The sequence below is a fragment of the Patagioenas fasciata genome, chromosome Z, assembly GCF_037038585.1.
Source record: "Patagioenas fasciata isolate bPatFas1 chromosome Z, bPatFas1.hap1, whole genome shotgun sequence".
Classification (NCBI taxonomy): domain Eukaryota; kingdom Metazoa; phylum Chordata; class Aves; order Columbiformes; family Columbidae; genus Patagioenas; species Patagioenas fasciata.
Genome location: NC_092560.1, coordinates 20313753 through 20329761, shown reverse-complemented (window position 1 = coordinate 20329761; position 16009 = coordinate 20313753). Strand labels below are relative to the sequence as shown.

General features: G+C 40.3%; 1 protein-coding gene across 3 annotated transcripts in view; it reads right to left on the bottom strand.

Moving 5' to 3' along the window:
- The window catches only part of TTC39B (tetratricopeptide repeat domain 39B), a 74945-nt gene extending 74661 nt beyond the window's left edge, over positions 1-284 (bottom strand). The window contains exon 1 of one of the 3 annotated variants that reach the window (XM_065861562.2): positions 123-284. In XM_065861562.2, the coding sequence (XP_065717634.1) occupies positions 123-170 (48 nt within the window). In that variant the 5' untranslated portion in view covers positions 171-284. The remainder of the gene's footprint in view (positions 1-122) is intronic. The other 2 variants (XM_065861564.2, XM_071801966.1) reach the window with 2 other exon arrangements.
- Positions 285-16009: the final 15725 nt, after the last annotated feature.

The following is a 16009-nucleotide window of genomic DNA, read 5'->3' as shown; positions in this document are numbered from 1 at the left end:
GAGCGACCGGGATGTCGGCGCAGCGGGGGCCCGCCCGCGCCTTTCCCCGCCGCTGCGCCCGCAGAGGAGCACCGACCGCTGCCCGCAAGCCCGCTGCCCTCTCACCACCTCCCTCCGGTTACCTCCTCGCCGCCGCCGCTCTCCTCCGTGCCGTTTCCTACGCTCGCCATGTTCCCGCTCCGCTGCCCGCTGCGCCGGGATGACTGCGGCCGCCGTGCCCCGTTCCGCTCCCCACCGCACGGCGGTGGTCCCCGCCCCCCGCACTTCCCGGACGACCCTGCCCGGCCGCGCCGCCTCCCGCCTCGTCCGTGCGGGGCCGCGCTCGCCACCTCCCCGCCGCCCCACCGCTCCGGAGGCCTCGCCCCCTCATTTGCATCGCAGGCCTCGCCCCCGCTCGTCGCGGCCTGTGGCTCGCACGGTGTCCCGGCGGACCCTCGTCTCTTCTCGCCCGGTCCCGGCGACCCTGGGCAGCCGCTGGGCTCCAACACGCCCCGGGCGGCAGAGAGGTGCCCCCGACACCGTGCCGGCCCCTCGGAGCAGCCGAAGGATGAGGTTGGCCGACTCGGCGTTTGGGGCAAGTAGAGCATCATCCCAAAGTCGTGCCGAGTGCTTTTCCCCCGTGGTGCCGCGCTCCTTCCTGCGGCCACACGCCACTGCGGCCAGCGGCACCAGCCGGAGTGTGGTGGAGCTTCGTTCAATCGTTCCTGCGGTTCCTCAGTGTCCCTGCAGTCCCCCAGTTCCATGGACGGTGCCCAGCACACCTGAACCGCAGCTGCCGGGTTGCTGTTCCTGTGCGGTGCACCACCAGCCACCTCCGGGACTTGCCGTGGAGCCCAGCCAGCTGCTGTAGAGGAAAGCAAGCACGGGCTGTGCTGCTGTGTCTGCTTTGGACCTTGTCTGCACAGTGCATGCAAGCAAACCAACCCCATGAGTCTGTTGTTCTCAGTCTGTTCCAGGTATTCAGCACCTGAAGTCCAGGAGGAACTTGCACCTACAATCCTTCAGCACCCTTTGGCCAGGCTCTGTGCAAGAGCTGCTTCATCACCGTGCTGACTACCACTTGAGAATAAAGTTTGCAAAGCAGCCAGCTCTCTGAGAAGGACTGTTAGATTCACCCACCCAGCCTTATCCTGTTGTTACCCACAGTATCGTAACGCTTGTTGCTACAGATCTACCAGCTTCCACATTTCTGTATTCTGCCAGCTGAGGTCAAGTTCTACTAAAAAGTAGATGGCGTCACACTCATCTCCACTTCCTACATGTTACTTCTCTGCCACAGCCCTGGTTAAAAATATGTATAGTTTTGATACTCTAGCTGTGATTAGAATCAGAGACACATGAAGAGATAAAGTGAACTGAAAAGATTCAGCTACCCAGGAGGTAGATTCAGTCTAAGAGGTTTTTGCAAGATTTGGGATTACAGCCTAGAGATAAGCAAGGTCCTTCAGTCTAAGAGGCAGAAGTACAGGCTTTCAGTGTAGGCTAGCAGTGTCCCCACCAGTCTTACATAGACTGTACTGCTGTATCTGCTATTTTAACTCAGCCAAGCTAAGTAAAAGGTGGAGGGGAACCTAAGTTGAATATATTAATCTGTCCTGCAGGATTGAACTCTTTTCAGTTAAGGTGCCACAGACACACCGTTCTCCCATACTCTTATTGAGTTTGTTTCTTCACTGGCAAATTGTTGGGATATACTCCAGTAATATTAATATACTGCTGCAGGATTGATCTGAAGCATGCAAAACATACCACTAGTGCAAATGCAGCAGATATTGCCCATACATGCTTTGTATTTGACTCATAGCAGTCACGTCTGCCTGCACAGCTCCACCTGAAACTCATATTACCATTAGATCAGAATTTGATACTGTTCACGAGAATTATAGAAGCTGAACACATGACTTCCTTTCTATTTTTCAGCTCCGAGGGCAACTGAGATGTACTTTTGCTTAGAGCAGCAGACTACCTCCGTTACAAAACCAGTTTTTAACCAGTATTATTCCGTAACAGAATACAATGGGGTCACAGGGTATATGAGAAGGATAGCTAACACGTATGGTTGCCAAGCTCTAGAAACATGGTCCTTAAAGATGAAAGCAGTTATACCATTCTGTAGGAGCCACACACCTAGGCAGTTATGCACTGCCAGTTCCAGTTACAAAGAATAAAAACTTAGCCTGATCCCTTACATTCTTGTAGAAACTGATAAGGGACTATAGCATCAGTGCTGAAATCACACCAATGTGCAGAGCCTTTGGTCACAAGTAGCTACTCGAAGCATAGGAGACGTAACTGCGTGAGTCAGAGGTTCAGTTAATATACTCAGCAAGTTCAAGACCAAGGTCTAGCTCAACACCATCATGATAAGCTCTGAATAAATTTGGTTTATATTGTTATATTATTTCCTCCTCACCAAGCTGTTTAGTTCAATTATACTTTTGGTGGGAGATTTAAGGCTGTATCTTATCAAAGAACTTTCTCTGGGCAAAACAAAGATGCATGCTAAAATAATAATGGTAGTGATAACTACAAAAGATCATTCCTGAAGCAGGTAGCTAAGGCAGGAAAATTGCTACTGAACTTTGACTACAGGCCCTGTAAATGGCAGAGCCATTACTAAGGTTTGCTTGGTCTTCAACAGGCTGCCACAGGGCATACTCCCATTTAAGTCACAGTAATAATAGTCAAAAGGGCATCTCAAATCCATTCCCCCAAACTGGCTTTAAGCAGTGTAATCATTCTTCCTCTTCTCCCTTGAAATTTAAGCATTAAACAAAAGTCATGTAAATTCATCTCCCTCTTACAATTTTCCATTTGTAAAAAACTAAGCAACACAAAACCCACAACTTCTGAATGAATATGGACAATAATTAACAGATCTTAATCCTATGAGAAGCCTACTGCAGTTCCCAGCCAGCTCTAGTTTCTATGCATGTGAATGTACATATCTGTGCAGCACAAATTAGGAAGATTATGAGCCGATTACTAGTCTTTCAGAGAGCATTTCAGTGGACACATTGAAAGGATTTTGCTAAGATTTGACAGAGGAGGCAAGACCTTGAGAGACCCGTTCCCTTCTGGCTGGCATACCCACATAGAATTCCCACCCAGGAAAAGCCTTCCTACATTTTCCTCCATCTTCAGAGGCATCACCTGTGTGCTGCTGTGTTAACACTAACTGGATGTTTGACAGTTCTGCTAGTGTTTCCTTCTACGGTATAGCTATTCACCAGAAATTTGGTCATTATAAGAATTAATGGGACAATGAGGAAAAAAAAAAAAAAATTGACCTTCTATAAGCAAATACAGATCAGACAATGATGAAAAGTCCTATTCGCCTCATTCTCAGATAATACAGAAGAATAAAATCAACTTCAGTATAGACACTTGATACTAATCTGATTTTCTTGAGGACTAGAAAATAGTCCTTGAGAACAGGCTCACTGTAGAAGGAGGTGCCCAGCAGTGCCAACGTGTGCACTAGCTTTCTCATATCATTAGACTGTCTCAGACTCACCCAAACAGAGGAACTGTAGGTAACAATAATTAAACAATTAGCAGATTGCCTGATGGAGGCAGGGCAAGCGAGCAAAACAGAAACCAAGTCCCACCTAGTTCCAGAAGTACTCCCTCTGATACTAGCACGGTGCCTGATGTTTGCGTGGTATATTGTGAATGACTGATGACCTCTTCTTGCAGAATGTCTTGTTAAATAAACCCTTAAGGATGTTAGTGAATTGCTGCCTTTTAATAGCATTCATTTTTAATTGGCTCATTTTTCCCTTTGAAACCTTTGGTCCTATTACCAGTCTGAACTGTGTTTTGTCATGTGGTACTTCTATTAGCTTCAAGAAATGGAGCAGTTTACCTGTAAATCCTCTAGTAACTAGAGCAAATGGCACCTTTGAAATTATATTATTTAAGTAGTTGAATCCTCTCCATGTGCTTTTTCTTCACATACTGTACTATTTATACCAGAAAAATAAAAAGATCTAACTTCACATTACAGAAATCTTCTTTGCCTTACCAACAAAAGTTTTCAACTTTTGTTTTGGTTTGGTTTGGTTTGGTTTGGTTTGGTTTAGTTTTTTTTTTTTGCCAGGAAATATCTCTTTTATCTTTTGTTTATTCATTTTATTATCCTTTCATTGCTCTGAAAACAACATGTTCTGGATTGAAGCATCTAAACAGATGGTTGTTATGTGTCCAAGTCATGAGGGAATTACAATGCCTGAAAGCAATTCCTTGCTCAGCCCCACCAAAAAGAAATACTCAAAACCAAACCTGAAATGTCATGTATACATAACAATGTTCTTGTTCCCACAAGAAATAGGAATTGTATCTTTGAGTAAGGATCCTGTGACTTAATGATAGGACGGCAATTTATAATTGCTAAACTGTACCCAAAGGCCTTCCCTTCGCACTGTAGGAAAATATATTTATTTATTTACTTGTATTTTAACTCCTGTTGATTGATGTAATATCCACATTAAAGGTACTTTTTCCTAAAAAACAAAGACCAACACAACAGACTTCTGTGCCTCCCTCCTCTTGTCATGTAGGCTGCCATGTTCAGAAGCTTTTACTGTAATAGCAGGTACGGGTCCCTCTGTTCAGTGATTTTGTTGCAGGTTGGGTAGGGACTGTCTCTGTGATTTGCAGCTAAATGTGTACATTTAGCTGAGAAAAGACTAAGGTGTCTCATATGGGGACATAAACCTTGTTCAGTACATCACGGCATTTGGCCAGTATATTAGTAAGAGCTTGAGTATAACTCTCCTGGCTCCAAAATTCCACATTAGCCAACGGAGAGAATAGCACGTATTAAGAATAATGTGAGATGTTGTACTCTCCTACTAAGATTTATTATAATGAATAGTATTCATTAATAATTTAAGTGCAAGTACTGTAAGTTTCAAATACTCTCTATCTCTAGAGTTGACTTTGAGTTTTAACTGTATTGATGATTTAATTAGTTCATTCAAGCCACCTGTCCTTTAAAAAGTCCTAAAAATGCAAGGCTTAGATAACTAATTTATTTAAAATGTTTTTATTTACTTTATCAGTTAAAATTTAATGAACAGATTTAGAGCACGGACAGCTATAGACACACCCAAGCTCGCCTGGTCCATGCTTGCCTTGTCCATACTTTACACTGGTTGTAGCTGATCTAGCTCTTAATCAAAAGCCTTGCAGACATGCTAAAATGATGCTGTGCCAAAACTAATGTGCTTCCATGCCAGACTGGTGTACAGCAGTTTTCAAATGTTCCTCCATTAGAGCTGAAACTATGCATTCTATATCAAATTCTTCATGTAGTATTCTGTGGCAGCTCTGTTGGCCAATGATTTGGCAGGCCATCTGAATGAAATGAGAAACAAAGATAACTGCTTCAAAAAGAGATCTGAGGATGAGTGGATTTGTGGATGACTATGCAGGAAAAGCATCTGGCACTTTTACAGTCTTTTTGTAGCTAATTTTGGGCTTCCTTGAGAAACAAGCAACTACATCCTGTAGAAAGCTCTCCTATGGGTATGCTCTTTGCGAAAATACTTGTTTAAGCCTTATTCTGACTGTAGGCCACAGGCAGACCCTGATGGGAAAATTGGGGTGTTTAAGGTGTGCATTTGCCTTGACTTGATCCAATCACAAAACCAGTAAAAATTCTCCTGGAGGACAGAATTCAGATGGATGCTTCTGTTTGCAATGAAGATAAATTCTCCCAAGTAATTCTGCCTTGATTAATATCCTTTGCACTGTGTGGCACAAGTCCAGGAGATGTCAAAACATCAAATAAAGGGTAGATATTTCCTGAGTAATTGCTTCCTTTACTGACCACATAAAACCAAAAGAAAATTTCTGTTTGTGCACAAGCAAAATACCAAAAATATTGAAGAGCATGTAGTCAGGGATTGCCAGACTGCATACAAGATATGAAGAATATGTTTTCTGAATGCTCTGAGTTTGGTTTACAGAAAGATACAAGGAGAAGCTTTCATCTAAGAAATAGATGGCCTGGGGCACACAGGTATTCTGACAAAAAAAGAAAGATTACTATGTCCTTGTCCAATCCATACCAGGATATGAGATCCTTTGTGGGACAAGGTGATTTGGTATTCCTGTCAGTTATGCAGTGAACAGGTCCTTTCTAAGAAAATTTTAGCTCATATTGTTTAGCAAGCAGCTCAGAATTTTCATAGTATTTAAAGTGTCCATACAAATACACAAAATTTTAATTGAACACAGAAATTTTCTGAGAGGACAGATCACATTTGTTTTTCTTTGATGCAGCAAAATGTAATAAGTGAATAGACAAGAAAATATTTTGCCTGTTGCTAGTTTCTGTATTGATTAGCTAAAAATATTTTTAAATTCTTCTTTTTACTGAAGAAAATAACAACCATTAGTAAGAAGAAACAATTTCACTTTTTATTTCACTTTATGCTCTCAAAAGTTTTAAGAAGGCCAAGTTTAGAATATTTTCCAGTTTTGTATTAACTATTCCACTCTTGTTTCCCACTTTGAAAAGTCCTGATTTTACTTTTGGATTTTTAAAAATCAGTATTGTCTTCAGCATGCTCACTCAGAGATTCAGCATCACGGAACTAAACCAGATTAGGCTTTTCCAGCACCAGCACCTGAAGCACCGATTCCATTCTCAGAATGTGGGTGCATGAGCAAGTCACCACGGGATGTGGATGCACAGCTAGTTAGCTACTCTCCAGGATTAACCATCCGAGTATTCTCACTTGTGAAAACTGCAAGGCACTTTTTCTATGCAGGCCAGTAGGATAAGGAACTTATTCTCCATTGCACAAGTTATTGTTACCTAAAATGTTGTAAATCGTCATAGATTTCTTTGCCATAATTTGCTTACATTTCTCTGTCTGATATGTCATTCTATCTATCCTATTTATCTACATTTTCCTTCCTTCCTTCCTCTTTCTTTCTCTTTCTTTCTTTCTTTCTTTCTTTCTTTCTTTCTTTCTTTCTTTCTTTCTTTCTCTTTCTCTCTCTCTCTTTCTTTCTCTCTTTCTTTCTTTCTTTCTCTTTCTCTCTCTCTTTCTTTCTCTCTTTCTCCGTTTCTCTTTTTCTCTCTTTCTTTTCCTGTGCCTTTGTATCTGCCCAAAATTTATGGCATATTTGCTTTATTTCACCAAACACTTCAAGTAAGTTCTAAGAATTTCTCATATTTCATTAGGTTCCTAAAGCTTCAGTCTCAACACACTTCCGGGACAGGAACTAGCTAAGGCTCAAGCAGAGCGGTTACATATATGGGTTTAAGGAAGTCACACAGGAGGCAAAAGTAGGCAACAGACTCCAAGCGCTGCCCATATACTGGACCTCACAAGTCAGATCAGTCAATACCTGGAGGTCATGAACACCACCATAAAGAAAGGGAAATTGTGGGCTGACAGCAGTCAGCCCAGTGTGGTGCTCCCCATGCATAGCATGCATTTCCACACACGTGTCACAGAGCTGTGTTACTAACACATTCAGGCTCCTTGTCACCAAATACCATGGCTCCTTCCACGGCAGCAGTAATTCATGTTCTCGCCCCCCTGGCACTGGGAGTGGTTGTGCAGTGACTAGGAGGGCAGGATAATCCCAGCGTTGCTTCAGAAGCTGCAGACAGCCTTCAATTCTATGATGCAAGGATATGCTGTGATTTCTTCACCTTTGCAACAGCCACAGAACTTCCTACAATGTTGAGCCAGTTTACCTTTGTTAGATGCGGACACAATGTATTTTATGAATAGAGATATGCACATGAGGATTTTATTGTCCTGGGGATCATAAAGTGGTAACAACAGCTGTGGTTTACATGGTCCACAAGTGCGTTCCTGTTTGTTACTTGAAATGTGAGTGTGCTCTTTAATAACATCTTGTAAAAATATATCAAGTCCAAACATGATCTGAATTCCATTCTTTGCCAATAACATTTATGGGAATCCTTGGGATTTATGTCTTTTTGCACATTCACAAATATATATATATGTAGTCTAGCAGAAACATAATTGTCTTGCAAAATAAATTTTGTGGCCATTCCTGGCTTCAGCACTGGTCAGAAAGATGGTTCGCTGACAGCCTGAAGTCAGCTAATATGAAGAAATTAAGAGTTTCCAAATACCAAATGGAGGTGCCCCCAACATCCTCCACATGTCAAGGAAATTCATGGGTTTGGCTTTTTCTAATTTGCCTTTTGACTAGTTACTGAATATGCACTGGTTGTCTGAACGTGCAACCACTGCTAGAGGGCCAGGAAGGGTTTGAGGCAGATAGTAAATGCTCCCTAAATACTGACAACAATAATCTAATAATCTTTTCAACTGCCAATAGTGCACAGGCATCTTTGAAGCACTAGGTCAGAGAACTGCTAGACTGCTTAGACCTCAAAAAAATAAATCTGTGAATATTATAGCTAGATGGAAACACCCTCAGACTGCAATAGATGGAGAGTGAAAGAGAGAAGAAAAAAAAATAGGAAAGCTTTGGATTTTGATACTGTTTACAGACTAATGCATGTGGGCGATCTCTTACTGTAAACACAGATGGCTGTGAGCAACAATAGGTCATGCTGAGAAGCCAAGCATATATTTGTGGGCTTCCTATTTCCCACTGAAGCAATGATAACTCAGCAGAAAGGCTTGTAGTCCTTAAAATCTTTTGAATTAAGCAGTTCTGAATTAAAACCCTTTGTAGATACATCAAGCTGAGCTTAAGAATGGAGTGTCAGATCATGTTTTCTTTATTGAGTACAAATAAGGGCAGATTTAAGTTTAAAAACTTTCTTATAAAGATGGAATAGGAAATTCAATGTCATGGCAGATGTGATCACAAGATTTTATGCCTGCTTGAGCCAGTGTGCAAGGTAAACAATCGTGGAAAATAAAATAGAGCACTGGGATGCAGCCACATGCAAAGACACACATGGATAGGAATGACAACACAGAAAACTTGTCTGGAGCTTGAGTAACTAGTTCTACTGCGTGCCCTGGTACATACTGACTGGATGACTATGTACTGGCTACCTCGTCTTTCCATGCCATAGTCCTATAATATGGGATAACAAGACTGCATTGCATCAGCAGGGTGTCATTGAGATTGGTACTCTCATAGGTATTTGCATAACCTTTTGAGACCATATAATTACCTACAATATATATATATACACTACCTGCCTATAATAGGGCTGTGTGCAGATAGCCCAACCTACAAAGCTGAATGGACTTATCTGCAGATTAGTCTTGGCTTATAACCACATATTCCTCTTACTGGGAGTTGTGGGATGTGAGGTGAGGAGAACCACAATGACTGTCTTTTGCCAGTGTCTCCCTGAGTCAGTCAAACCACAGCAGTAGTGTTAGCAGCTAATAGTGACCAAAAGAAGTCTTGTCTCCTAGGGAGCAGCACTAGTAGTTAAACTTGTGTCCCCATACCATAAATCCAGAGGACAGCTCAGATGGCACCAATGCATTTACTCTGTAGGAGTCACCCATGCATGGATAACACAAAATAAGGAGTCGTCACCTAAGGTTTCTGCAGCACAAAGCTGTTATGTTCCATAATGGGAAACAGAGAGTACAGAGGAGCAGTTGAGCAGAGAGTGGTGGCTTAGTTGTTCCTTCTCCCTGTATTGCTGGATTGGTCTGTGGATCAGAAGAGGATGGGGAAAGCATCTTCAGTTAAGAACTTCCATGTGACACACAGCCTGGCTGAGCCAGCTGCTGTACAGAGGGCACATGTCCACTGGGAATGAGGACCGCAGACATCCTGGCAGCCACAGAAGCGACAAAATAAATGCAGCTGGGGAGAATAGTGTTTTGAGGACCAAATCAGAGTAACCCTCTGAGGGCACTAACCATCTGCAACCATGCTCCTCTTCATACTGTTCTGCTTAATCAGTGTCCAGTTATATACAGCAATTCTCAAAGAATTCAGATCAGCTGAAACTGTCCATTTAACAGAATCCAGATTTATTAGTACAATATTAATAGATATTACTTAAATTGTATTAGATGTAGAAAAGTGCATTAAATGTAAGTTTCCAAAATCTCATTTCTAAGAAACTGAAACAACTTTTCAACCCAGCATTTAATGTTAAAATTTTCTCTCACACCTACAGAACTTACCTGCAAAATCAGTGAAAAGAGGGGCACAGAGGATGCTCTCCTTGAATTCTTTGTTATGCTCTTGAGGCCTAATACTGATCTAAAACTGCATTGTCCTTCCTCATACATTCTTTCTCTCTCTTTCATTGACAGTAGTGTTGATCTGATCAGCTCTTCATTCCAGATAAAAAGAACAAAACAACAGCAACAAAACTCACAATAAAAAAAAAAGAAAAAAAAAAATCAGTTTTCAAATGGTTCACATGAACTGCCATTTCAGGTTCTCAGTAAATGCTTATTTCTTTCAGTACTGGAAAGTCAATTTACAAGATTTAGATGAGTGCCTAAATTCTCTAAAGAGAGGACTATAGAGGTGAGGATTAAGCGGTTGCTTTTAAAAAGGTTTTAGAGAACTATTTATTCACAGATGCAGTATTGTTCTCTAGTTAGCTGTGAGTTTGCTACGTCTGTATAATCAGTTAATGAATGCTCTGTGTGCTTGAAAGCTTGTCATCTTTTTCCAGCAGTAACATCTGTTCTCACAAAATATCTGATTTCCAATTAATCTCATGCAGCATCGCTTTCAGAGTGCAAATGAATTATAACAACTTCCCTTTTTCTTTTGACCTAGTCTAAATCTCTTCTAACAGAAAGATGATTTAATCTTTTATCTGACACCCTTTATTTTAACAGGCTTTAGGCAGCATTTCCGTCTTATTTTCAAAGTGAAATATTATAAGCCTGTAAAGTAAGTATAAGACTGTATGAAGCTTAAGCAGTACAGATTTCAGCAACTGAACATTAGCTTTTTCCTTACTAATAGTTATAGTTAGAAGCTAAAAATTAAAAAGTTTCGCCTGAATACGCACTCACATGAAAAACTGCCAGGCTGTCCCTACTTTGGAATGTCTAAATCTAGAACACATTAGCAATCGGTGAATAATCACTAGTAATTATCATTACTGGCATTTGACAGATTTGTTTGGAGGAATAGCTTCCAGTTTCTGATGATAGTGTACCTCCCTGAATTATGCCTACACAATAAGAAAAGTGTGTGACTATTGTCAGTCTTGTCACTAACAGCTGGGCTTTACTTAGTGGATGGGAGATTATTCTGTTGGCGATGGAGTGGGAAGCCTATGTTGAAGGAGGTTACCATACATTTTGTTCTGAAGATATTAAGGTTTGCTTTTATTCTTTTCTGAAGAGGCAAGTTGCCTGGCAGCATGAACAGTCTATCTGCCTCACACAGTTGATATTTTTACTAATGAAGCAGTACATAGCTTTCATGCCATATCATAAGGAGATGAAGCAAGGTAATCTTTCTAGTAACTTGGACCGCAGTGAGATACAAAGATGATGACTGGAATGCTGGATTTAACCTAGAATTTTGGGTGCTATACAGGATGGAAGACTCCATCATGTCTACTGAAGTATAAATTGTATCAACAGAATAAATTATTGTAAGACTTGCCCAACAGACAAATTAGCGAGTGTCAAAAATAAACTTCCAAAAACTCAGACAAAATATCCGGCTATTATCTCCATCCTTTAGACACTACAGAAAACATTTCTTGAAAATATTCACAGGCCAATTAATCCCTGCAGTCTGACCTGAGGAATAACAATTACGATGAAACATGTTTGGCAAGGGTAGGACTTTTCTGCACCTTTTTCTCTTGAAAAATGAAGTGGCAGTGAGCTGAGTGCAATAAGAAGACAAAAAATGATCACAGTATCCATCTAGTCTTGCATCGCAGATCTCCCACTGTGAAAAAACACAGGCTTGCAAAGAACGTAAGAACATGGCAAGTATGTATAATCTTTTAATCAGTTCCATTATTTTGCAGCTCAAGAATTCCTTGAGCATGTATATAAGAATCCTCACCAGATTACTCTTCTATCGGTTTGCCTGGACTTCTCTTTAATCAGTATAAACCTTCAGGGTCCACAACATTCTGGGCAAGAAATTCCAGTTTAACTGAGAAGAAGGTTCTTTCAAAGCAGAACATGAGCTTTAGCCCTTCAGATTCAACTCTCACAAGTTACCCATTGAGCTACTCAAGACAAAACAGACTTGTTTGTATATAAGGGACAAAGACTGAGTAGTGCAGTACCTAAAACAGCCTAAGAGGCCTGAAACACCTTTCTCTTGATGTCCCTTCAGGACCCAAAGTGATAGATCTATGTACAGCCAAACTGGATTGCCCTCAAGCTGGGAAACCTGTCACTGACGTAACTGGAGAGAGTGACAATCTCATTCAAGTTTACCAAGCAAAGAGTCTAACTGTACACAAAAGGTGCTCTTTCCTGAACCTGCCGGAAGCACAATTCTTCCAGTCAGCTTTCTTATCTAACCAATGCTGTAACTTCATAATCTTCTCACTCATTATACCTCAATGAATGACACTCATGGAAAGAAAACACACCACTTCAGAAAACATTTCCCTGTAAGAGATCACGAGGCACAGAGCAGGAATCAAAAGTACTCTTCTGCAAAGCAAATTGAAAAATTCTCACACTTTGCTTTTTTTTTTCTGCCAGACATAGGCACTTTTGATCAAAAGGCTGTCCAGTAAATACTCTGTTTAGTGGCAGCTAGTGGCAGGACAATGAATGTCCATGGATGGTCTCTGGCACTCAGCTAAGGAATTCACCCTGGCAAAAGTGAACATACAATACTTATTTTCTGAAGATATAGCAACAACCAGCTTTCAACAAAGAGTATGTATCATTACTTGATACAACAGAAAGAGCTTCAAGTAGCACAGAAGTTGTTGCTAGAGGTACTCTATGGAGATGGTACAAAGGGTAAGATGGGGACAAGACCCTCAGATACTGTCAAGAACAATCATCATTAGGCTGGAATAGGGCTGGAACAGGGAGGGATTCCTTGGTAGGACATCACTGCTGGCACTTTGGGCAGAACACTATGTCATAGCTGTCTACTCAACTAAACAACTGCAGCCACGTTAATCCTCTCATCTTTCCTTTGTTCTGTGTACATGGCAAAATGTTGTCCTTGCACAGGACTAAGGGTTTGGGGTTTTTTTTAAATAAAAGAGTTATTTATCTGTCCGATGAAGAACATTCCCTAAAATACCAACAAGGACTTCTATAGGTAGATTTGAGAGTCAGAAGAACAATAACCACAATACAGTCTTTAGGCTATATCCATCTCTTTGAGTGGAGACCCTGATCATAAGAGAGTAACAGTTTTATGATGTTACAACCCTTCTGGAGTCCTTCAGTTCATCTGCTTTTCACTTCAAAAGACAGCTGACAAATACTCATGTCTGTTTTCAAGTCAGCATCTGTTCAGGACCACTTTTTTTTTTCTTTTTTTCTTAAATGATGGCAAAGTATACAGATTAAGAGCTGGTGCCTATAACATAAAATGGTTGTTTATAGCAATTACCCAATTGGGACACACCTTTCTGAAGTAAAAATGTTTCATAAGATATAAGGACTTATTTACTAATTCAAATTTCAAGGAAAATTAGTTGAAATCTGGCTCCTTTGCTTTAAGTTTCACAACTAAGCTACAACTACCCGAAATGTTTCTAGATAAGATACAGTCTTGCATATTTCCAAGCCAGTGAAATTTACACTGACATCAAATGCATCTGGCTTTTCTTTGCAAGATATTAAAGACAAAACATGACAATTACTTTTACCGAGAGAAGTAGATAGTACTCCTATGATCACACCTATAAAACAGAAATTTAAAATTTGAGCAATGAATTATAGTGTTGTGTGACAAGTTTTGTTTCATATTCTGTAAAGGAAAATTCTGAAATGGTGGGGAAAACTGCGCATCATGCAAATCAAACACTCCCTACTGAGTCTTCAGCTGAAGGGAGATCAAGCATCAGGTGAGATATCTTGCAGAAGCTTGCTGTCTTCTTGCTTGGTGTCTCATAAAATCTTTGCATGCTTGAACTAGAAAATACTTCTGCTAGAACAGGAAAAGTGCCTGGAAGAAGTTAATAATTTCTTAGGTCTTAGTACAATCACACTGGCAAAGTGCTAAGTAATTCTGTTGTAGCACTACCTATCCTGCAAATCTGGGCCTTTTCCGTAATATTCCACCTCCTTACATAAACTGGTTTGTAAAACTGTACAAGTAAACATTTTCTTAGTCTTTTGTTAGACTTATGAAATAGCTAAACTGGCAAAATGTTCCCATGCCATAGGAAACTTGTAGTATGGCATCAGAAAGGGAAAATTTGTTGACTGTCATTGAGACTCAGATCAAATTTTCTTGAAAGAAGACTGAAACTCCTAAATTTCTTTTGTATTTCTGAAATTATTTCTATGGCTATATTTAAGAAAAAAGCTTCACGTGGTCTGGTATGCAGCTTATAATGTTGAGAGGAGCTAAACTCCTGCTTGTCATCAGTCTCAGCTGAAGTTGAAATGTGACACATTTTCATTACATAATTTTACATAATCATTGCTTATATGACTGTATAAAACATTTTGTAATAGTGCCCAGTCCACAGCTGTCTTTGGGATATATAGCTTTTGGATCTTGATGATAGAAAAACCTTGGCAAAATCTCCTGAAAGAATAATGTATATGATCACAGACTAGTATGAACCTCAAAAAGACATCCCAACAAGCTGGATCAAGAACTTTATGTATCCTACGTCTTTATGTTACAATTCTTAAATTGTAATTCTCCCCATAGGCTGTATTATTCCTCTGAAGCAAGAAGTAATTTATGTAACATCCTCTTCTGTTTTCCAAAATGCTTTTCACCCATTGCCTGTGATAACATTCCTTAACAACTAAATCTGAACACTCCATTAATTTCAGAAAAACCCATTTTTCCCAAAAATAAAATCAATAGAATATCTGAAGAGAGTTTAACTCTTAGGCATGAGGTCATAAAACCAGAACGTTCTCTGGTGTGTTGGTAATATGCAAAAACATTTTCAGTTAAAAGAAGTTCTTGTCCTACAAATCTCAGAGACATGTCACGTTTTCTAGCTGGGAATTCTACTAATGGAGTTTCAAATCCAAATACGATTTCCCGAAGCATTCCTTTCCAACTCATAACAGAAAGCAAATGTGACCTAATCTATGCCCATGTCCAAGAATGATATATACGGTGAATGTCCAAAGAAGCTGAAAGTGAAAACAGCATCCGTGGTTTGCATTCTTGTACTGTTGAAGCATTTCACAAACCAGTTTTGAAATGAGAACGCTGGGATATTATTGCTGGAGTAAAAGTTTGGGAAAACAGCAGCAGCTTGAGCTCCTGACCAAAATTTTATTTATGGCTGTGCATATTCATGACTGAAAATAACATGTAACATACTCTGCAACTGTAGATGGTGTTCACTCTGTGATACTATGGCTTTGTGTCTGACTTCATTCCTTATTTCAGTAATGAATACAAATTCAGATGTAAACATCAGAATTACTTGGGTCAGCAATATTTAAAGCCTGAAGACTAGGCCCCTGTTAAGTATAGTTCGGATTGTATGCATCCCTGTTGTCATCCTTCTCTTAAGCTTGCCTTCTTCTTCTGCTTTCAGCTGTTTTAATGGCAAGCATGAACTAGCATTAGAGGTAGATGGAAACCTTTCAGGGAAATCATTCTGACTGCTCAACATTCATGAAACAAAAACATCATGCATTCATTTGACTCTCAGGTAATGTAAAAGCAATATTCACTCATTAAGTAGTTCAGAAATTACCAAGAAAAAGATGTTTCTTTTTTTTTTTTTTTTTTTTTTTTAATTGTTTCTTTGTACCTTGGGTGACTGTGAAACAACATGCTGTACTCAGGTAAAACAATATGCTGTCCTTGGGAAGTCCTCTCACTTCTGGGCAGAGATGTAAAAATTGGTTCAACTTCTGCCTTTGGAGAGAATTATATTTTAGTA